Here is a 23,985-nt window from a genome sequence, read left to right on the forward strand (position 1 = left end):
GGAACTTTGCTCAGAATATATAAAACCAAGTTAAACTCATATTGTATCACTTTGGTTGAGATATCTCATAAACCAAAAAGTTTTTCGTACTAAACCGTGATTTTCGACCGATAGAAAAATGTGTATATTCAGTAAACAGGTAATATCTTCCAAACCCGTCAGCGAAAATTTATGGGTCATATACCAAAAAACGCAAATTTTACGTACTACAAAATACTTAAAATTTAATAAAATCATTAGAGCCGTTTTGTCAGAAATCGCCAAAGCTAAAAATCCTCATTTCACCTGTAAAATGTTACCTGAGTACCTTTCAAATGATATATAGAAAATATCTGTAGCTTCTATGGTTTGAAAACTGCATTTTAGCGGGACTTTGCGTTTTCCCGCTAAACTAGCTGTTTTTTTAAAAAGTCGTAGAGCAAACGTTTCTAGATTTTTGAAGGGGAATAAATCCCCATCATTAGATCCAAGCTTTTTTTTTTTAGCGCTTTGATACTTACTGACTTTTCATCTCATTTTGAGAAGTGCAATAATAATTTCAAATTTAATTATCTTTTAAGCTAGTTGTCGGATTTGGGTGATCAAGGATCAATCAACGCGTATTTTTGAAAGGAATTTGAAAATTTTTTTTACCAAAACACCCCAACGGTCCCATTAGCTGCAATCATTTAAATTTTGCCCCTCCCACTTACACCCCCTTATCTCATAATCCAGGTGAGTTAGAAAAAGTTTTAGTATGCCATTTTGTAAATTAGGACTAAACCTTTCGATCTATATATAGCTGATCTGATCGGACAGTCGTATAAAATTTTCATTGTTATCTGTATTTATTGCTTTTGCTTTCGTCACTAGCGTGGACTGCCGTCCGCAGTGATCAATCTGATAGAATATGCATTTAATTTGGTTTTGTCCATCCTGGCTGAAGTTCGTTCAAATCGGTCGACTATATCATAAAGCTGTCATATTTCATACTTTTAGTATGAGAAAGTTTTTTGTTTTTTGAGATATCTTAACCAAACTGCTAGATTATGTCTTTAAGTTGGTTTTGTACATTCTAACCAAATTTGTTTTAATTCGATTCCATATATCATATAGCTGCCATAAAAACAATCGGTCGAAAATTAACTTTCAGTACAGAGTACCCGGGCATAGGGTATCCTACTGTCGAGCGTGCTCGACTGTAACCGCCCACTAGTTTTTTATTTAATGATATTTACATTGTATTTAGATGTTAATAACATAGCTGAAAATGTTAGTAGCTGATAAACTGTTATTATAATGAACACATGCTTCAAGTGCACCTCTTGGGCTGCTACGTATTTTCGCTTAATCGGGTTGGACACACCCAAACTCTATCAATAACTCCACATAATGTTCAAGTTAACTGTGCTGATTTTAATTGCATTGGCATTTGTATGCATTGAAACGGTTTCTTCTGGCTTTTGGAGTGACTCTTATCAAGTAACTAGTATACACTCTTAGTAATTAGAACTAAAGTTGATTAATTTGTGCTACTTACAGAATCGCCAGCGTACAGACAAGCAGAAGGTTCTATCAAATGTCAGTTTCACACTCTTTTTGGTCATGGATACATTTTCCCCATTCTTGCTGCCCAATGAAGATAGACGTGATATATAGAGAACTGTTTATGCTTTAATTATTTTAAATTGTTATTGATCCACTAAAACTATGACAATTGACATAGCACAATCTAATTGTTAAATTATTTATTTTAGTTTTTAGTATTTTACACAGAAACGTTTTAAGCTTACTTATAAAATATCTAAATAGGTTAAATCGTATACACATTGCCATATAATCTGAAGTCTAGACATATTATCTAATTATTTATTTTAGTTAATGCACATTTAATACGTATTGAAAGTGCTATTCTTTTATTTTTTTATTTGTTTAGGTTGGACACGACACGAACCCATTCAATGTGAGCATTTATTTAACATATAGTTATATAGAGTATAGCACTAGATTTGGGTTTATTAACCTTTACAACTTTTAGGCTTAATATTGCTAAACGAAATGAGAGTTACTTAAAATTTACGTTAATCACTAAATCGAAAACAAATCCATTTTTAATCGTTTCTGCGCTTTCTCCATCTTCTAATTGATCTCAGAAAAGTGTTGGAATCGGTTTACCTCAGTTGGTTCCGATTCCTTAAACGCTAGCGATTCCGTTTCGTTTTACGACTCACATTTCCCTCGATGATGATCTATTTATGCAAAGAATTCAAATTTGATCAAATTATTTTGAGTGTACTTAAATTTAATGAGCAGAATCCTTAAGTGTTGTTTTAATTAGCTAATCAATTTTGGAAAATTGTATTTTATGAAATAATTAATTCATTGACATTTGTCTGCGTTGTAATTCCGATACAACTTCGGAAAAGGATGCCATTGTTCTCGTAAAAGGTCGCGGTTTTACAGTGACAGTTTCGGCAATTTGCACCTTGCGCTGATTAACCATCGGATTAGCAGGACACTTGAATTGCTGTTGTTTAGGTTGGGTTACAGTTTTTCCTAGTACTTATATTTAATAGATGTATGAATAAATACCTGAAGTATCTGGCTAGCTTCAAACGCTGTGCCTGGCAATAATATAACCGGAGAACTGACATTGCCAGCCTCCACGCACAGCATGTTGGGGAATTCATCATCGCCAAAATCGCTCATTTCTCGCGAACGATCAACCCAGGGATTCCAAATAACTAAAAAGCGAGAATAAGACTTGATAAGTTTTTAGACTTTGTACATAAAAATTAGAAATCGATAAGACTCCAATCTTTGTGACAATACTCCTGTTTATTATTTTTATATTTATGTCAAGGTATAAACGAACCGTGAACCAAAGCGAAAATAAATTTGTCGTTAAAAGTTTATCACAACAAAATACTAAAATTCGTACATATCGCTTATACTGGAATGGAGTTACAATTCGAGTCCCACTCGTAACAGATTAAAATAATATTTATTAAATTAATAAAACAGAATAAAGTGAAAATAAATAAAAAAAAAATATAAATATAATAAATAATTTTTATTTTTTAATTTTAATTTTAAGAAATTTAAAATGTTCTTAAAATCAAGATGTGTTTTCTTAATTTAAGAATTTTATGTTCTCGACGCATTTTTTAGACCAAAAATCGTAGTTCTGAGACCAAAATCTTGATTTTAGAACATTTTTTTATCAGTGTACGAATGACGCATTTGACAAGAGAAAATTGCCCATATTGTATTTGTTAATATGTATAAAACAGGGAGAAGGAGGCACCTCCGACCCTATAATGTATCCATCCTAAATCGCGAAATACCACGAGAGCCACAAGTTTTATGATAGAACGTTCTTTTTGGTAATTTACGTTATCTATTATTATCTAATCGCACAAAGATCGGTTAAACAGAACGGCAGTAAAAGCTTTGTTCAATTTTAAAGAAATACAAGTTTCTAAAAGTAATTCACTGTTATTTCTACAGTCGAAGTCTCAAGTATAGTTTTTCCGACACATTTTAGTTTTAATTTATTTTTTTGTATAGAATAAAGCCAGGGACTTACAGAAATAAAACATTGCTACATAGAAATTCCAGACACTTTGTAGTACTTACCCGTATCAGGAAAATTGTATTTGTGAAGCCTCATCTTACGGCCGGACACCACATTGGTAATAACGTGTTCCTGTGGTGTGTGCTGATAGATTCGGTCAGTCCACTCATTTACGGTTACCACCTCGCGACCCTCCTATTTGTGAATATAAGTTATTAACAACCATAATGATGATCTCACGCTCACCTGATACAAAGCGCCCTCACGTGTTTTGTCTATGAAATGACAGCCCTGTAGACCCGTTATCTGACATCGTCGGACGTCTGGCACTTTCAGATAGGTATGGAGCAGCATATTAAAGGTAAAACTCAGATCCTTGCTCGGATTGTAGACACCAATGTGAAAGTGCAGCTCCTTCTCACGTAATATCAGACGATAAGTAATGCGAAATCTGTAAATATTTTATGGAATTGTTTGTTTTGTAATATTTATGAAGGATCCTACTGATAGTTCCAAATGGAGCGCGTAAACTCGTTGTCCATTAAAGAAAATATCGCCTCGACATCGCCATTGTGAAGACGCTCCGGTGCACGATCCAGGTGCCAGCGTGTGATTCTCGCAAATCCATGCTGAGGACCAAAGGACCATGGGCCAAATTGAGCTACATAGGGAAGAATTTATAAATAAAAATTGGTTTAATTCGCATTTCAAATACATAATTAGATACAAGCTTACGAAAGACAAAGGGTATGCCACCACGAATCGCCTTCTTGCCATCAAAAGATGCCAGTTTGCTGCAAAGGCAAAAGATTGGATTAATTTTGGTAAGTGTCTGTGTCTGGGGGTCCAAGATTGGGGGTGAGTTTGGAACCCTCTCTAAGAAACTGACAATTGGCGGGCAAAGCTTTTGAGCTGACAAAATATTTTTCAAGCATGGTCAGAAAAACGCAAGCAGACATTTAGATATTTCTGAACCAAAGAACTTCTCGGTTCGACTCACAAAAAAGTGTCTGGCAATTGCCATTTTTTGCTCGATGATTCGTCAGTTTCGTCTTCAGTTTTTTTTTTCTTTTGTTTATTTATTTTTTTTTTTTTTTGCTTGCACTAATTTGCCGACGCATCCATCAAGTGTCTCCTGCTCTGCCTTTTATTATTCCTGTGTGTTGCTGTGCCTGGGCAATTGTGTCATTAATATTGTCAGGTTGCAGTGCTGAGCTCGATGTTGCACATGCAGCAGATCAGCGGAATCCATCCAAGTAGCATTTATTGTGGCAGCTCTTTAAGCATTAGCTCTAAATTTTTTTCTGTTTCAGTTTCAATTTCGGTTTTAGCTTCTGTTTCAGTTTTAACCAAGTTTCGACTCGAGTCTGGTCACAGTTGTTGGCACACGTTAACTCCTTTGGCCCTATCAGCCGCACACAAAAAACTCTCCAGGTTTTTGTAACAAAACCCAACTCGTAGCATTTCAAAGTTGCTCCTCGCTGTTGCTGGGTTTCTAAATGCCAATGAAATGGCAACTGGCAACTGGCAACTGGTCGCAACAACAACAACCATTCAAAAAACGAGCAACGCAATGTGTACGAACATTCGTACAAACAATCAAAAAGTTGAGAAAAACGCAGAGAAAGGCAAAGAAAATTAGTAAGGAAAAAATGCAAAGCTATGCTGCAAGACATAGTGATACCCTGTACTTTACAAGATAATGCAGAGATCTAAATGAATTAGGCACATATTTAACAATTTAGTCGGTAGTATTATAACAATTATTATAATTGGTAAACTTTTTTTTGGAAATTGTTAATAATTTATGAGGTTAGACCGTACGACACTTAGTCAGAAAATTACGAAATAATAACATGGTTGATATTAACTATTAACTATTAACGTTAAATAATAAAAATGTTGATTGAACATATAAAATATTATATTATTATAATAGTAAAACATTTCAAATATACATATCTCTATAAAAAATTAGATAATTATCAGAACATTTTGTGAACGAATCCTAGTGTTAATCATTTGGTAGATTTTACTGATTGCGCATTTCTATGTAATTTTATTTTAATTATAATGTCTTTTTTCCAGTTGCTTTTGCAATGTTGATATTTTAAATTTTTAAGTTTTTTATCACAAAATAAAAAGCATAGGAAATCAGCTTTATAGTATTAGGTTAGGTTAGGTTTATAGTTTAGGGTATTTAAGAACGAAATATATAGCAGCTGAACGAAGAAAAAATACCTATCGGCATGGTCAAGACACGTTCAGCACAACTGTACCGCTGTCGACTTGAAAATTTGCACCACTGTTCGCTAAACTTACTCGTACATGGCACATCATGTAGACGTAGTCGGGATTTATCGATCTAGATGCCGCGCCAAAAACTCCATTCATAAAAACCAGCACATTGTTTGCCTTGTTGTTGTTGTTAGTGTATAGGAGGACAACGTAGGCAGCAAAAGAGTGAAAAACATCGGCCCTCAATGGAGAAACACAAGTTGCCCAGTACATTGCCTGCTTGGTTGTGCATGTGCAGTAAGTTCTCTCCAAGCTCTCTCTTTCTCGCTCTCACTCTGCCTCTTTTTTTTGTGACTCTTCGTTTTTGGTGCGGTTTGTCGGTACAGTGTTGTTGTATTTGGGGCCACATTGTTTTTGTTGGAACATCGTACAAAAACATTTTGCCGCCAAACAGAATGGCAAAGTCTTATTTTGCCCAGAGTGTCCTCCCCGCTTCTTTTGCAGGGCATCCTTTGTGGGCAGCTGTCGTGCATTTGTATTTGTATGTAAGTGTGAGTGAGAGTCCGTGAGTCCGTTTGAAAACTTTTAGCAAAACACTTTTTAGGTTGCATTCCTCCGTTAGTTACCGTGGAGTTGCGTAAGTTGGTTGCTTCGCTTCAACTTAAAACGGTTGAAAACGCTGCGCTTTGAGCTTAAAGCGCGAGCCAATGCGGCGTATGCGTAATATTTGAAAGTCCCTTATAATTGCTTACCTGACAAACAACTGTTCCTGATTATTCACACGCCAGGACACAACTGTCGCACCTGAAATAGAAACAAAACAATATATTATTATATAATTATTAGGTTGATATATTCTATATACATGTCTTCATTTAAGTAAGAATGCAAGATTTGCGTTTCTGATGATACATGCCTAATATTCAAGTTTAACTAAGCTTAATATCAAAAAAATATAATTTGAACTTGGTATCGTTGCATTTTTGTGTTGGGTTAAAATTGTTACTGTATAAAACAGGACTTCAAAACTAAAAAAAAAATAAAGTATATATTTAAAAACCATGTCATAGAAACTAATTGTAGGTCGGATTAAAATGATGCAGCGCACAAAATAACTATTTAATGACATTATTAATTGTAAAGAAAACCAAGTTATTTGTCAGTTATTTGTTATTTTGTCAAATTTTTATTGAATATATAATATCGTTTTAGTAGCGCTTTAATATATTTTTTCAAAAAATGTAGACACTCCATTTGTATTACTCCTACTAACAAGGGCGTAGGCAGGGGGAGGCAGTGTGGGGCACTTGCCCCACTTCAAAACTAAATAAAAATGAAGTATGTACTACTACTACTAACAAGAGCGTAGACAGGGGAGGCAGGGTGGAGCACTTGCCCCCCTACCTCTGGCTAACAAATTTTTGTATTGGTATATTTGGTGCAAAAAAGTTAAATTTTAAAAATTATATTCAACGCCCTTTTGTTAAATTTAAAAAACAATTTCATTTCATTTTATAATTACATTTAAAAGCGACCATTGATCATTTCTAGACCCTTGAAAACGGCTTTTTTGTGCTTTTAGGTTGTAAAAAAGATGTAAAGCATACCTGTATAATATAGTGGGTTAATTTGTATAAATATTTGTATATTTGTATAGTAATAAAAATTAATTTAATTTCAAAAGCTCCATTTTGATTTTAGACAGATGGTTCATTGAACAAACCTTCTTAGAATTCGTCGTAGATTACGATTTTGACAAGCGTTTTATGGATCATGTATGCTGAGTGCGTAAGAAAGGCTAGTCTATAATTTTAACTTATACAAAGTATGAAATGACCACAAAGACTAATTTAACTACGAAGTTATATTGCTCATAGGAATGTGTGTTCTGAAAATCTCTAAAAGCAACACAAAAGGTTGTGTTTCCAAATTTTAGAATCTAAAACTATGCAAGCAATGCTCAAATAACAAATAAAAATATTTTGAAGATTAAATAAAATTTTAAATTTATTGAAGAATTTTAAAGTATTTTTAAAAATTGAATGTAATGTATCTTAAATTAATTTATTAATTATATAATACATACCTATTATAACAATTTAAATAACTTGAAAATTTTTCAGCGGTTGTTTCAAAATGAATTCTTTTAAAAACCTCTAAAGGTTTGTGGTGATATTATAAAAAAAAAAAAATTTGCCGATTTCTGTGGCACCCCTGATTGAGATTTTCAACCAATCCAACCAAAATGTCACAAATCTTTTAATTTTATTTTCTCTGCTAGTTGACCACTAACGTTAGTTAAAGCCTTTCCGTTATTAAAAGCATGCAAGTGAGCAGATACATAACAACTCAAATGTAAATCAAAGACAAAGTTTGAATCAATGACTCAAACACACACTCATTTATACTCTTCTAACCCACATACAAGTCTTGTCTGTAAGTAAACTGGCTGACAGGCGGGAGACTGAGGCTTGAGTCTCCCAGCTCCAGTACAGTTAGAGCTGAGACTATGGCTATTGACTATTGGGTGGGTGCACCACAGTTGGCTAAATGTTTGGCGTGGGCGTATGACGGGACGGGGCCTGTTTTGGCCCAAGCCTTATGACGTTAAAACAGAGTTAACAATTTAAAGTTTTTGCTCAGCAAAAAGTTGAGTTTTGAATATTATTAAAAACAAAAGATATAAACAGTTATAAAGGTGGGTTAAGTTGTATGTACTAAGCCAAAGCGCACTCAAAACTTGTCGTACTCGGAGTCGGATTGGATTGAATTGGAATTGGAATTGCTTGGTGTCTCTTTGTGGTGGCAAATGTGTCTCTGACTGTTGCTCAAACGACGTCGAAGCGTAACGTGGGCAGAACGAACGAGTCGTAATTGTTGAAAGTGCGCTCTGTACACAAAACATACGAGCCAACACATATGTATTAGTATATATCGCATATGCATGTATGTGAGTATGTTTGTATAAAAAACGCCTAATCGAAATGTGTCGCGAGTAGGAGCCGCAGACTTGACGATCTTAGAGTCGATTTGGCTAGATGGCTAGTTGCGCATATCCCAAAGAGATCATTGGGAAAAAATTGATAAGATACGGTTACGACTACGGTTCGGTTACGTGGCCACTTACGATAAACTGGGCTACGATTGCAATGAGTGAAAAACAAAACATAAACAACAAATACAAAAGCATATTAACAAGGTTAACAAGGTTGTTTATACTCGAAGTACTAATGATAACCCCTAGAGGTCGCACAAATTGTCGAGCGTCAGCGCCATCGAACGAAGCTCAACTTGGGGACTTCGAAGCTCTATAAAGTGCTTCAACAATTTAGTTGGAAAAAGCAAAAACATAGCTAATCATGCGCTATAAATAACGCCAACAACTTTTAAAAAGCTAAAAACGACAACAAACTGAAGCTATAAAGATGTATATGTATTTACTGCAAAATTGTTATTTCATTTCGTATTGTGTTTTACTTAATTATGATTAATTATTATTTTTGGAGCTACACAGACACACACACACAGATAATGCTCGATCACTTACCATGCAAGTTGATTGTGCATGTTGTATTATTACCACGATCCAATACCACAACACTAGTCGCTGCCACGGCAGCCGCTGTCGTGGCCATTTTGTTTTTAGCAACGGTTTTTATTTTCAAATTCGTTCTTTAAGGACGACGGCTGATCGACAAGTTTCTAAGGAGCTTAACGAAACTGTTTTAAAAGCTTTATTTGTAAATATGTTTAGCTATGCTTGAAAGTATTTAAGTTTATATATTTTTTAAACTTTTGCAGTCTAACAGAAGACGCAAGGCAGGTTTGAATTTTCAAAATGTTATGAGTTGATTTATTCACTTTTTTTATTTATACTTCATATTATATATATATACTCTGCACCCAAATCACCACAGAGCCGGAGCTGCACACACAAACACACAGACTGTTCACGCAAAAGCGGCCTCACAAACGCGCGCACTCACATACACATACGGAGCGCAGCTTGAGTTTTTGTCAATGAATAAATACGTAAAGAAAAAACTCGTGCAAAAAACGTTGAGAGACAAATAAGCGCAGACTGCGCTTATATTGTAGCGTTAACAAGCGACCGATTGAAACTAAAAGCTTATTCCCCCAGCTGACGCCAAGGTGTCGCAAAGCTTCCGAATTGAAACGAAAGCTTACACCTAACAGCTGATACAAGTTGAAGACTGCTATTGTCGATAGGTGGAGTCGAGATTGAAATCGATGTTTGTCATCGATTAATAGAATATCTCTAGTGATTCATCGATGTGTTTTACATCACTAAAAGAAGAAGCATTCCTCCGTGAAATTTTGGACAATAAAAAATAATAATCCAAAATTTATTGCAAGCCGAGACAATCACAAATCACAAACAAAATGCCGAAGTTCTACAAGCTTGACATTAACCGCACAGAGTGGGAGATACCGGAGACCTATCAAAACCTTCAGCCAGTCGGACAAGGTGCCTATGGACAGGTGTGCAAGGCGTTAGTGCGAGGCACCAGCACAAAGGTGGCGATTAAGAAGTTAGCCCGTCCCTTTCAGTCGGCGGTGCACGCAAAGCGCACGTACCGCGAACTACGTCTTTTGAAGCACATGGATCATGAAAATGTCATCGGTCTGTTGGACGTCTTTCATCCTGGTCAGCCAGCCGATTCGCTGGAGCAATTTCAGCAGGTTTACATGGTGACGCATCTTATGGACGCTGATCTAAACAACATAATACGAACGCAGAAGCTCTCCGACGAGCACGTACAGTTTCTGGTATACCAGATACTGAGGGGCCTTAAGTACATTCACAGCGCTGGCGTCATCCATCGTGACCTGAAGCCATCGAATCTGGCTGTGAATGAGGACTGCGAACTGCGCATATTAGATTTCGGTCTGGCAAGACCCGCCGAGAGTGAGATGACTGGGTATGTGGCCACACGCTGGTATCGCGCACCGGAAATCATGCTCAATTGGATGCACTACAATCAGACAGTGGACATTTGGTCCGTTGGCTGTATCATGGCAGAGCTATTGACGGGTCGCACCCTCTTTCCGGGCACCGATCACATACATCAACTGAACTTGATAATGGAGGTTCTTGGCACACCCAACGACGAGTTTATGAACAAGATTTCATCAGAGAGTGCCCGCACCTATATTCGATCGCTGCCGGTGATGCCGCGTCGCAGTTTCCGGGATGTGTTCCGAGGCGCTAATCCGTTGGCCATTGATTTGCTTGAGAAGATGCTGGAGTTAGATGCTGAGAAGCGCATTACGGCTGAGCAAGCGCTGGCTCATCCTTATATGGAGAAGTGGCATGATCCCAGCGATGAGGCCACATCGACTCTGTACGATCAAAGCTTTGAGGAGAACGAGCTGCCAGTGGAAAAGTGGAAGGAACTCGTCTTCACAGAAGTGCGCGCCTTCAAGCCACCACCGGCTTTTGCCGAGCTCCTGCCTCAGGCGCAATAGTAATCAACGATGTTAATCATAAATGGACAGCACAAAACGGAGGCGAAAGCGAAAAGTCAATGAATGATGCTACAATTTTAGTTAGTTAGTTAGAAGGCGAGTCCAATCGCATTCGTAACTGTTCTGTTTCTAAAACAAAGTCACAGCCTTAATAACCAGTTCAACTTTTTGGTGTTGGTGTTTAACTATAAACTTTCTGTATTGTATAAAACTAAATGTTTGTATTTATGTACAAGTCTGCAAAGTCAAAAGCTTGGCCCAATCAAACGTGTGGCCAACTAGATATAGCTATAGAGAAGCACATACTCCACATTAATAAAAAGTGCTATTGTGTTTACAAACCAAACCGGTTGCGTTCTCTTTCGTCTGAAGCAAGTGTGGAAGAAGACTGTGGCTTACATCAGCAAGTCCTCCAGATATCGTTCGAATTCCTGTTCACGTGAAGGTTGCTCCTTGCTTATATCCAGTTGTTGGCTCCAGATTCTCTCATCGACAGCTTCTTCGGGTTTATCGGATGTTATGGCTGCCACATCGCTAGATGTATCTTTATTTGGTTCTTGCGTTTTCTGCTCTTCCACTTCTTCGCTGTCCGCAACATCATCATTCAGCTTATGTTTTTTGTGTCTTCTCTCTGCTTTACGTCCTTCCTTTTCTCTGCGTCGTTGGCGCTTGTGTTCTTTTTTCTTAGTATGATAATTTAATTGCTCCGTGTGTATGGGACAAAGACGAACCTGGATTAAATTCCAATTAGATATGGCCTTATTTGCATACATGTTTACATTTTTCTAGCGTACCTTTACCAAAGCATTTTGTGGAGCGCCTTTTTCGATATACTTAAAGTTGACTTCCCAGCTGCGCAATCCATCGCGCTCACCACATTTCCGACTGCCGCACTGGAACTGGCCCAATCCAGTTACCACTTCCTGTTCGGTGCGCCAACGCAACGCAATTTTATTTTCCTTGTAGCGAGTGAGATCCGCTATGCAGTACTCTTTGAAAAGCTTGCGGTAATAGCGTAACGCAAGACGCTGCTCCCAGCTTAATGAGTCCATGTCCGCATCCTCCTCATCCCAAAGAAAACGGTGATTTTCCCGAATCACGTCAATATCCCTTTTGTGTTTGCGAGATACACTTTCCGCAGGCGTTGGCAGCACATAGCGGCTGAGAATATAGTTGTGCCGTTCCTTGTCGGAGAGCTTATCCAAATTAATGGGAAATAATGTTGAATTATTACTCATATTTGGATTGTTTTTTTCTAATCTTAATCTGAAATAATATTGATCAATTGTTGTTTTCTTTTTGAGCTACAATGGTATCGATGTTAATATCGATACCGTGGTAGAGAATTTCTTTACAGTAATATCGATAGATATTACAATCGCGAGCCCTTCGATAGTTTTGTTACATCGATAATTCGTTTTTGATAATAATGTATGCATGTCATCAATATAAAATTTCCCCTTTTGCGATCTAGGCATTTTAATCAACACAATAAACAAAGAATAAAATGCTTGTATGTGGTGTGTGATTAAAGTAGTATTTTTTTTATTGTGCTTACGTATTGCTTCAAAGGGGCAATATCATTTGCTCGATAACACACACTTCGATAAGTTTGAATCCTACAAGGGGATGAGAAAGTTGACGCCTTGAATTTTATCTGATTTGGCGAAATGGTTTTCTGCTTTTGTGCATAAAAATAAAAACTGATCGAAAAACAACAAAAACAATGGCTTGCCAATGTAGTCCATTGTTTTATGTATTTTGGCGAAAAAATTGGCTGTATTTGAGCTACAATGTCATTCCTTTGTTAATCATTCTACTGGGATGGACTGCAGTAATCTTTGGATATTTGTATGGGTCAAACCAATCGATGACCAGTCGGATGGAAGTCTTCGAAACCAAAGAGGATGTGAGTACAGGCATATGTGCAGTATTGATTAATAAATACTAATTACAGAGCCACTATTCACTCATGTATGCATGTGACTGTTTGTGTGTGTTATTACACTAGGCTAGGTTTACATTGGGGCACACTGTGCCACTATGTATTGCTGCAGTTTCTGTCAGTTAATGACACAAATCAAAGTGTTTACATACGTTTCATATAAATTGACCGCTAACAGCGCTGTCGCAAACCAAATTAATGCCTTTGCTTTTCACAGAGCGCGCAGAGTTTCATATTGTTCACAAAGAATGAACTTTGAGCAAGCTCGGGAACAAAAGGAATAAACTCAGTAAACAATATAAATGTAATAACTTTTTTTCCCAGAATATTTATTTTTCCTGTTACCACTCAACTTTGCACACTTCCCTTATTTCTCGCGAGCTAAATTTATTTTGTCGATCCAATAATTTTTATTCAATATCATTGTTAGTATCCTCAGGAATTAATTTCTTGAATTTTAACATTAAAGAAATTTAACATATAGATATTTTTATATTTATTTAAAAATTATATTTATATATTTTGTGTAAGAAAGTAAGAAGAATGCATTTGATTTGGTTTACCAAAACAATTCCTTGACAACTGTATTTACATCGAATGTCCGTGTGATAAACAATCACAATGCAAATACAAACATACAAATATATATTACACTTTACATATGTCTATATGTACATATACACGTATAGTGTTATCATTTACGTATGCCATTTTGGGAATTGTAAAACAACACTCTTAAATTAATATTTATATTAAATGTGAATGTCTAATTATATAAGAGAATTCTACAGACGTATATAGGCTTTTCCAGGATTCCGAATGCGTTATTCGTGTGTCCCAGTCTGGATATAACCATATCTAGATGTGTGGACGTATAATCCTATAAGCGTTTTCATAATTATTATTGTTATTTTTTATTTATTTATTTAGGAAACTCTTAAAGGCAATCTTCCAGAATTCGAAACGATATATTATGCACCCAATACGGACAATGTGAATTTATTCATGAATGATCTGCGAGAAATGTTACCGGCAGAAAGTGAGTTAAATACATTTCAAATTCTTAATTAAAAACTGTATTAATAATGCCTTTAATTATTTTCAGATTATCGAGGGTTCAACAGCAGCACAGAGATGGAACTGGACATGGAGCAGCAGTGTAGAGGCAATTGTTTTGCTATTCATTATCAAGAATTATCCGATCCCATGACAGGAGGTCGTTTTAAGTACAGCTTAAGTTCAAACCGGATGCGCATTTCTCCTAAAAAACGCTTTGTGAATGACGAGGAAATTAATCACCAAATTGGTGGGTATTGTGTCATAATGTACCTTTGTTTGTTGTCCAGAACATCTCCCTTTGTCTTGCAGACGACGATGAATATATCCGTGAACATTTTCTTACGCTGCAGCTTATACTTGATCGACAATATATGAGTTACACTAAAGTTAATGCTAATTACAAACTCCTTCTCAACTCGATGCCTTATCTGGAGGTTAGCGCCTCCGATAGCAATCGGGTAATCAACTTTGGCACCCTATTGTTCATATTATTTAGTGTGTTGCTGTTGAGCACTTTCGTTGTACCCTTTGTCGAGGAGAAGCAGAATGGCCTAAAGGAGTATCTCAACCTTGTAACTCCCATGAGCTATTTGAATGGACTCACTTTTTTTCTCATACGTTTTGTATGCTATTCAGCTTTTCTTGTGGCGACTATGTGTTTGGCATGGAAATATGAAGCCTTGGGGATTGGATGCCATGCCTATATATTAATTTTATATCTGTTATACATTATTGCAAACATGTCGTATGCTTATCTAATTTCTGTCTGCTTTCATTCTGGTAAGTCTTGTCTTGTCTCTTATCAATTTTAACATTAATAACTTATGATTTTGTCTTGCAGTGTTTTATGCCAAAATTGGAGGTCTGGTGCTACTCATTATGCCTTATGTGTTTAGCTTTGTGCGAAACTGGTTAACAAAGGTGTCATTTTACCTGTTCTGTACGAATTCATTTCTGGAGGGCTTAGATATTTTGCAGACATTCTCAAACAAACGTACGTTGCTGTTGTTATACATTGATGGCTTTATCTAAATTTATCAAATGCAGACCGCCAGTTTACGGGCGCTGATCTGTTTCGCGTTATCAAGGATGACGTCGGTTGTCTCTTTTGTGTTTATGCTGTGCTCATTTTTCAGACTGTTCTGTATGCCGTGCTTTACAACTATTTTGTTTGTGTGTTCCCTGGACCTGGTGGTCTAAAACGCCCCTTTCTCTTTTTTCTCAACGTAAGTTGCAGCCCAAAACTAAGAAGCCTATATAATAATGTAAATATTCCTATCATGTATAGCCCGAGACATACAAAAAACGGCAGCGCAATGAATATACAACGTCACCACGTGGCACACATGCCATCATCATCAGCGATCTCTGCAAAATATTCAGAACAAGCAAACGTGAAACACATATTGCTGACCATTTAAACATGACAATCAATAACAAGGAGATCACTGTGTTATTGGGCCACAACGGCGCCGGTAAGACAACCATGATGAACATGATTATGGGTAAGTTGATTTGTAGCAAACTAATTTCTTATACTTAAATTCTAAGTAATATTTTTTGTTTACAGGACTTGTGCCGAAAGATTCTGGAAAAATTTGCGTTTGCAGTGAACGGGATGTGGCATCGTATCGCCATCTGATTGGCTTTTGTCCACAGCACAGTGTTTTTATGAGTTATATGACGTGCCATCAGCATCTGGAGTTCTTCGCGCAGCTGCGCGGCGCAACCCGCTCCGATGCACGGCAGTGGGCCGAAGAGAAGTTACAGAAACTAAATCTGAGCGACAAAGCTAATGAATATGGTGAAAAGTTGTCTGGAGGCATGAAAAGGCGTCTATCGCTAGGCATTGCAATAGCAGGAAACACCAAGTAAGTAATCTTATATCATAGAGAAACTTGTATTTAATTTATGACCGATCAATGACAGCTATGTGTTATAGGGATCAAACCGACATTTATACTGCCTACAGAATAAAGTCTGATATGCAGTTTTTATTAAAATAGCTTTAAGCCTAAGAGACTTGTTTGCACAGAAACAGAAGGACAAAGAAATATCCAATAAGCTGATGAAAAATACTGAATATTATGTTAAAATTGTTATTTTATAGTATTTGGTTTTTATTTATTTAATGTCAACTTAGAACAGTTGATCAAAAGTAATTTTTAATTTAAAATAAAATGTAAATTATTAATTATTAATTGTAAGTAAGAGTAAGGGCTAGTAGTATTTGTCCTTGTAGACCAAAGGTGTCAAAAAAAAATTTTAAACATATTTACTTTGATTCTTTTTCAGAATTGTAATCCTTGATGAGCCATCTTCCGGCTTGGACATCGAATCACGGCGCGAACTGTGGGATATTTTGCTGGCGCTGCGCAAAGACAAGGCAATTTTAGTTACCACTCATTATATGGAAGAGGCGGAAGTGCTGGGCGATACCATCTGTATACTGGCCAACGGCAAGCTACAGGCAAACGGTTCTCCACTAGAGTTGAAACGCAAATTGGGCAGTGGCTATCGCCTTAAGCTGGAGGCCCATGAGACAAAATTCCAGGAACAAAAAACATTAGATATGATTCGAGGCTTTATACCCAATGCAAGAGTACAGGTAAGCAGTAAATCATATTTTTTTATTTCTTGTGCCTCAAAGTCAATATCTCTATTACAGAATATTGTAAAGCCTACGATAAACATATGTTTGCCGTATGACTACCAATTAAAATTCCATGATATGCTACGCAGCTTGGAAGCCAATATGGTTGATCTAGGCATTGAAACTATCTCAATCACAGACACCTCACTGGAGACTGTATTCCTGAAGTAAGCGGTCTCACTTCGGTATTATTTATCGAACTTATTTTAATTATTCATTGTGTACTAGTTGTGCCGGCGAAATTGATCAAGTGGATACACCTGACATTGGAACACGCAATGATGCTCCACTGTTGGCCACGCCGTATAAACGTTTGCAACATAATACTCCGCATTGGTGGCAGCTTTGGGCTGCTATTTTCTACAAAAAGTTTACATTTCTTTTTAACGAGTGGACATATGCCTGTTGCATGGTAAATAGCACAATGAATCTGTATTACAAACTATATTTTTTATACATAAAAGTACAGGTGATGACTAACAGTACACCGCTTCACACCAACTGATATGCCCAGTCTCTTATTAATTAGTTAGCGTGAATCCTTTTTAAGTTATTTTGATAATTTAGCCACAAAATGTGTATCGCATTTAAGGAGTCATGGCAAACTCCACATATGTTATTTATATTGATGATTTATCAGGAAGACGAGCTAGTCAATATAGCCAAGTCCGTCCGTATGTCTAAGTTAGTGGAAACTAACCTCTCACGCTCACTAGAATCACTTGGTGCCTGATAATTTTTATGATTGCTCTGATCTTTCTAAAGATCGGAATCTTTAATGTATTATCATAAAAATAAGCAGAATGCTACTTTGATGTGATTTTGCTAACATTGTATGTTTTCACTAAAAAACTTTACATAAATAAAGTTCTCATTAACAGATGTGTATTTCTATTACAGCGTCCCTCAAGAAGTACCCCAAGTATAATATTTATGTTACAGTTATTCAGGGAGCATGTTTCCTGTTCAACGGTTCAAAAGAATTTGAGCACAACAAGCATTCTTTTACTTTTTTTTTTATTATACAGCATTATATTCATGTTTTTCGAAATATGTTGGAAAAAAGTTTTTTTGTTTTTTTTTTTTGCAATATTCAACAACAATAGTATGTGCCTTTAGTAAAATGTACAATGTACAATGTATAAATCATCTTGACCATATTTGGTTAAAGTCCTACTAATATATTATATATCTCCCAAATTGAATTCAGTACTCTGCTCTCTGGTGTGCACGAGATAATCTATCTTTTATGTTAGAAAATATATCGTTTCCCAAAAATTAAATCATAAAGATTTTCCTTATATTGTCTAATTTGTTTAATACTAATATATTTTTTTTCTCTCATTTTAGTTAAGCCTACCGCTAATTTGCGTAACTGGCGTCATTCTGCAAATGCACTCGATGTCCATAGTCACCAACGAGGCATCATTGTCTCTTAATCTCAGGCAGATGCGCACGGGTAATGTTTACATTTATAATCCGACAGGTCGTCATGCGACAGTGGAGCAAAAGCTGCGCCAATTTATAAAACATAGCGGTCTCAACGCCAAAACATTGACGCCAAGAGCCAGTGAACTAAGCGATAACAGTACGCGGCAAGGTAATATTTTATTTGATATTTTTTATATATTTTTTTTAAGTTTTTAAAACGTATTTTTTACTTCACAGAGCTACTGCAGCTGCAACGGGATAACTTGGCGGATTTTCTGGAAGATACCATTGGCTTGGTTGACATGTATGCTGATGGGCGCGGCGAAGGTGACACGCCCACTTTGTCAATTTATTATGCTGGCAATCGATACCATAGCAGCGTCATCCTGGTCAATATGGTAGACACGTGCATGCTGCAGCTGTCCAGCTTCCAGTCGGACACATCTATTGATACCACATACGTACCCATCAAGCGATTCATTACCGACGTCAGCATATCCCGTCTGGAGTACTACGTTGTCTTTGTATCAGCTGCAATGTTCTTCAGCATGTTTTACTACATCTCACTGCCATTTCGGGAGAATAGCAGTGGTTTTCGGCAGTTGCAGCCCATGTCACGCTACACCTACTGGTTTTCTACCTTTGTCTTTGATATTATCTTACATGGGATGCTATGTGTGGCACTATTTTTGATACAACAACTCATAATGCCCGCGGAGCTGTACAAGATCGAGGACCTGCAGATGATAGTATTTAGCATATTCTTTTACGGTTGCAGCTATTTGCCCATTTTGTACACTCTGGGAAATAGCTTTAAGTCCATATCAACAATATCAACATATCTGCTGCTTATGTTTATCGTTTCGGGTGAGTAGTCATTATAATAATTCAATAGTATTTACAAAGCTGTTTTTAATTCAGTTTTAAGTCCCTCGTACCATCTCATGAACCGTAATTTAAAATTATCTTACTCTCGAACACGCTTCCAAACCAGATCCCTTTTTTAAAATCTTATTAAATAAATTTTTGTAGAAGTATAAAACAGGGCTGCAAATAATAGTTATTAATTAAACAAAAATTTAATTCAAAACAATTTTTATAACAAAATTTAATAATAAAAATTATATTTAATTTGTATGATAAAGAATTAAAATTAAATATAATTATTAATTTCAATTATTATTATAAAAATTATTGTAAATATGTGTAAATTAGTGTAAATAAAAATACCTTAAATATTCCTAATATACGTCCTTTAAGGTCGTGAAATGTATCATATGAAAAGAATTGGCTTAAAGGATATTTACCAGGGACCGTAATCATTATAAGTTTTATTTGAAAAATCTCTCTTTAATGATTATATAATGGTTTTTACGATTTTATTCAACAATAATAATTATTTTTGATCAAAAAAATAAGTTTCAAAAATAATGATTATTTTTGACCAACAAATAACGCTCAAAAATAATGATTATTTTTGATAAAAAAATAAAACTCAAAAATAATGATTATTTTTTGATCAAAAAAAATAAAACTCAAGTAATGATAAAAATGATTTGTATTTTTTTTTGCTCAAAATAACGCTCAAAAATAATGATTATTTTTGATATAAAAAAATAAAACTCAAAAATAATGATTATTTTTTGATAAAAAAAAATGAAACTCAAGTAATGATAAAAATGATTTGTATTTTTTTTGCTCAAAATAAAACTCAACAAAAGTTTATGACTTCTGATTAACTTATAACTTTTGTAAAAAATGGACGCTCGATATTGATTTTAGACCCATGGTCAGTTCTTGGGCAATTCTTCTTAAAATTCATTATAGCATTTTTTTTTTTACTCCATTCAAATCGACCCACTTTAATATTTACTACATACATACTGCAACAGAATATAGAGGAATATATTAAATTTAATAGGATCCTTAATATTCGTCGTTGAAGGACATGTGATGTATCATCTGAAAGGTATTAAATCATAGGTAAAGAATGTGTAATCATATCAGTGATAAGTTTAACACAGAAATCATAAACTATTGTTGAGTTTTATTTTGAGCGAAAAAAAATAAAAATAATTTTTAATCATAATCTTTGTGAGTTTTACTTTTTTTTGATGAAAAATAATCATTATTTTTGAGATTAATTTTTTTGATAAAAAATAATCATTATTATTTAACAATATTTTTTGATCAAAAATAATCATTATTTTTGAGTTTTTTTTTTTTGTTCATAAATAATTATTATTGTTGAAAAAAATCGTAAAAATCACAATTTTAAAAATCATGGGAGAAATAAAGAGATTGTTTATAACTAAAGATTTTGGTCTAATTAGTTTTCTTCTACTTCCATTAGAAGTGAGTGATTTTTGTATATAAAAAAAATAAGATAACCATCATTTACGGTCCCTGATAATTACATTAAATTTTTATTCAATTTTTTTTTTTCAATTTTTTATAATAGAAATTGAGAAATAATTTTTATTTTTGATTTTTATAATAAAAATTGAAATTAATAATTATTTTCAATTTTTGAATTAAAATTGAAAGTAAAATCCATCTAGTTTAGTTGCTTCTTTAAGAAGAGTTATTGTGCCAACTAATTTTATTTGTCTTTAAATTCTTTCAGAAATTGCGCCACTGATCACCTCCAACAATATCTCGGCAATGAAACAGCACTCCACAAAGATAGTCTTTTTATGTTTTTTGCCCGACTTCAATCTAAATCACCATCTTCGAGTCATTAATGAGAATTTTATAAGTCGAAACAGGAAATTAAGAGAATCATCGATAATTGGTAAGGAAGACACGAGCACATTTTTTGTCTACGCGATATTTGTATGCGTCTTCGTCATGGGCTTCTTTGTCATTGTTCTGGAGCACAAGTATTATCGCAAGCGACTGCGTGATTTCTTCCAGGGTAAAACCTGTAAAGTACCACCGAAGAGCGGCAGCCGGACGGGCATCAGTACTCAGCTCTCCCTCGATTGCCTTGACGACTGCACGCGGGAATCTGAACGTGCCAAGCAGTTGTCGGGCGAAGAAAGATGTGCAGCACAAGATTATCCATTGATTGTAAGCAATTTGCGCAAGAGTTATGCAGGAAAAGCTGCTGTCAATGGACTTGGATTTGCAGTTGAGCGTGGTGAATGCTTTGGTCTTCTCGGTGTAAATGGTGCAGGCAAAACGAGCACATTTCAAATGATTGCCGCCAATTTGGTAATCGACACCGGCTGCATACAGATTGACGGTATTGACATACAACAGAATGAGGTTGCATATCGCCAGCGGTTTTACTGTTACGATGCACTGAACAAATTTATGACCGCCGAGCAGTGTCTGCGTTATATGGCATGCGCGGCCTAGTTGCGTCTAAATGAAGCTGGTGTGGAGTTCAATGTGCACTTTTGGTTACAGAAAATGCACTTACTAAAGTATAGAAATGCAGGTTCGTTATTATTCGGGAGGCAAAAGCGAAAGTTGCTAAATGGCCATGATCGGAGCCCCATCATTAGTTTTGTTGGATGAGCCGACAACGGGCGTGGACCCCATATCACGAAGATTTTATGGCAGTGCATCAAAGACTTTCAGGATAAGGATAGAACTGTGGTTCTCACATCGCACATATGCTGAGGCAGTTGTCTTCCTACTCATATTGATTGCTGACCATCATCTATCATTATTTCTTTCTTATAGCATGGACGAGTGTGAGGAGCTCTGTAATCGACTGGCCATCATGGCTGATGGCAAATTTAAATGCCTAAATAATATTTGCGCCTTAAAACGCTTAAGCGGCTTTACCATTAAATTAAAAATGAATATTGATACGGAAACAGAGAACAACGTGATGACTATTACCAACACGTTAAAGGATCTATTTAAGGACTTGGATTTGCGCGAGAGCCACGCTGGAACATTAACTTATTTTGTAAAAACTGAAGAGCACATAATTTGGTCAAATGTGTTTAAGATAACGAAGGATTATCTAGAGGGTGAACTAGAGATCTTGTCGAGTATTACTCAGTGAATGAGTGCACACTGGAAGACATATTCTTGAAATTCGACAAGCAAAAGTCATCGCCACGGGCAGGTTCGATTAACTACGTTTGAATCTGCCCGTGAACCATTGATCATGAATCTACGGTCACGCATCAAATTCATTGCTGTAGTATATAAGGCACCAAGCACCACATTTCTTTATAACTTTACAAGTATTTCTTCCTTTGTTTTTTGAAACATATTATCGTCTAACGAGCGTTATCGGGCCTTGTAAGATGGCGCAGTAATTAGTAATAACAAGAGTTTGACAGGAAATGCTAATCTTATTTGCAATTGAGCGAATATATTATATTGAATTAAGCAATAAGCATACCTCTTCAATTTTTATTGAGTTGCCGCAATTTGGCCGCCAATAATCGACACCGGCTGCATACAGATTGACGGTATTGACATACAACAGAATGAGGTTGCATATCGCCAGCGGTTTGGCTACTGTCCACAGTACGATGCACTGAACAAATTTATGACCGCCGAGCAGTGTCTGCGTTATATGGCACTTTTGCGCGGCCTAGTTGCGTCTAAGGATGACCCAGCTGGTGTGGAGTTCAATGTGCACTTTTGGTTACAGAAAATGCACTTACTAAAGTATAGAAATGTGCAGGTTCGTTATTATTCGGGAGGCACAAAGCGAAAGTTGCTAGCGGCAATGGCCATGATCGGAGCCCCATCATTAGTTTTGTTGGATGAGCCGACAACGGGCGTGGACCCCATATCACGAAGATTTTTATGGCAGTGCATCAAAGACTTTCAGGATAAGGATAGAACTGTGGTTCTCACATCGCACAGGTATGCTGAGGCAGTTGTCTTTTCCTACTCATATTGATTGCTGACCATCATCTATCATTATTTCTTTCTTATAGCATGGACGAGTGTGAGGAGCTCTGTAATCGACTGGCCATCATGGCTGATGGCAAATTTAAATGCCTAAATAATATTTGCGCCTTAAAACGCTTAAGCGGCTTTACCATTAAATTAAAAATGAATATTGATACGGAAACAGAGAACAACGTGATGACTATTACCAACACGTTAAAGGATCTATTTAAGGACTTGGATTTGCGCGAGAGCCACGCTGGAACATTAACTTATTTTGTAAAAACTGAAGAGCACATAATTTGGTCAAATGTGTTTAAGATAACGAAGGATTATCTAGAGGGTGAACTAGGAGATCTTGTCGAGTATTACTCAGTGAATGAGTGCACACTGGAAGACATATTCTTGAAATTCGACAAGCAAAAGTCATCGCCACGGGCAGGTTCGATTAACTACGTTTGAATCTGCCCGTGAACCATTGATCATGAATCTACGGTCACGCATCAAATTCATTGCTGTAGTATATAAGGCACCAAGCACCACATTTCTTTATAACTTTACAAGTATTTCTTCCTTTTGGTTTTTTGAAACATTTCATTACTTTCGTCTAACAGCGTTATATACCGGGGTCCTTGTAATTGATGGGAGTAATTAAGTAATAACAAGACGTTTGACATAAATGTATTTATTTCTAATTTAATTCGAATATATGTATATTGTAATTAACAATAAGCATACCTCTTT

The 23,985-nt window shown here is 35.9% G+C and overlaps 5 protein-coding genes across 9 annotated transcripts; 3 read left to right on the forward strand and 2 right to left on the reverse strand.

Annotated features, from left to right (window-relative positions):
• Positions 1–1,735: 1,735 nt before the first annotated feature.
• Positions 1,736–9,910, reverse strand: LOC117781421 (glucose-6-phosphate 1-epimerase). 3 transcript variants are annotated; one of them, XM_034618176.1, is made up of 8 exons: positions 9,342–9,909; positions 6,547–6,598; positions 4,292–4,350; positions 4,061–4,217; positions 3,803–4,007; positions 3,619–3,751; positions 2,572–2,723; positions 1,736–2,228 (listed from the first exon to the last, which is right to left on the reverse strand). In XM_034618176.1, exons 1-8 carry the CDS (start codon positions 9,427–9,429, stop codon positions 2,181–2,183), a joined length of 894 nt encoding a protein of 297 aa, XP_034474067.1. In that variant the 5' UTR covers positions 9,430–9,909; the 3' UTR covers positions 1,736–2,180. The 3 variants fall into 3 exon arrangements, with proteins under 3 accessions (XP_034474067.1, XP_034474066.1, XP_034474068.1); XM_034618175.1 differs by lacking the exon at positions 1,736–2,228 and adding an exon at positions 2,271–2,506 and having other exon boundaries at positions 9,342–9,910; XM_034618177.1 differs by lacking the exons at positions 1,736–2,228; positions 6,547–6,598; positions 9,342–9,909 and adding exons at positions 2,273–2,506; positions 5,879–5,901.
• Positions 9,911–10,082: 172 nt separating this feature from the next.
• Positions 10,083–11,630, forward strand: LOC117782170 (mitogen-activated protein kinase p38b). The gene has a single exon (XM_034619162.1). It carries the CDS (start codon positions 10,199–10,201, stop codon positions 11,282–11,284), a length of 1,086 nt encoding a protein of 361 aa, XP_034475053.1. The 5' UTR covers positions 10,083–10,198; the 3' UTR covers positions 11,285–11,630.
• LOC117782171 (protein FRA10AC1) lies at positions 11,486–12,585 on the reverse strand. The gene is made up of 2 exons (XM_034619164.1): positions 12,079–12,585; positions 11,486–12,015 (listed from the first exon to the last, which is right to left on the reverse strand). Exons 1-2 carry the CDS (start codon positions 12,520–12,522, stop codon positions 11,680–11,682), a joined length of 780 nt encoding a protein of 259 aa, XP_034475055.1. The 5' UTR covers positions 12,523–12,585; the 3' UTR covers positions 11,486–11,679.
• A 151-nt stretch (positions 12,586–12,736) lies between these two features.
• On the forward strand, positions 12,737–23,976 carry LOC117782169 (ATP-binding cassette sub-family A member 2-like). Of its 3 annotated transcripts, none has more exons than XM_034619159.1 (16): positions 12,743–13,193; positions 14,160–14,268; positions 14,335–14,535; positions 14,598–15,068; positions 15,130–15,282; positions 15,336–15,514; positions 15,577–15,793; positions 15,859–16,159; positions 16,584–16,896; positions 16,957–17,108; positions 17,170–17,353; positions 18,292–18,541; positions 18,610–19,239; positions 20,999–21,642; positions 22,835–23,214; positions 23,289–23,976. In XM_034619159.1, the coding sequence occupies exons 1-16, from the start codon at positions 13,011–13,013 to the stop codon at positions 23,701–23,703; spliced, it is 4,782 nt and encodes a 1,593-aa protein (XP_034475050.1). In that variant the 5' UTR covers positions 12,743–13,010; the 3' UTR covers positions 23,704–23,976. The 3 variants fall into 3 exon arrangements, with proteins under 3 accessions (XP_034475052.1, XP_034475050.1, XP_034475051.1); XM_034619160.1 differs by having other exon boundaries at positions 20,999–21,612; positions 22,805–23,214; XM_034619161.1 differs by lacking the exons at positions 22,835–23,214; positions 23,289–23,976 and having other exon boundaries at positions 12,737–13,193; positions 20,999–21,166; positions 21,289–21,419.
• LOC117782172 (ATP-binding cassette sub-family A member 17-like) lies at positions 21,930–22,588 on the forward strand. The gene is made up of 2 exons (XM_034619165.1): positions 21,930–21,993; positions 22,064–22,588. The coding sequence occupies exon 2, from the start codon at positions 22,067–22,069 to the stop codon at positions 22,394–22,396; it is 330 nt and encodes a 109-aa protein (XP_034475056.1). The 5' UTR covers positions 21,930–21,993; positions 22,064–22,066; the 3' UTR covers positions 22,397–22,588.
• Positions 23,977–23,985: the final 9 nt, after the last annotated feature.

Source organism: Drosophila innubila (assembly GCF_004354385.1).
Source record: "Drosophila innubila isolate TH190305 chromosome 2L unlocalized genomic scaffold, UK_Dinn_1.0 4_B_2L, whole genome shotgun sequence".
Lineage (NCBI taxonomy): Eukaryota > Metazoa > Arthropoda > Insecta > Diptera > Drosophilidae > Drosophila > Drosophila innubila.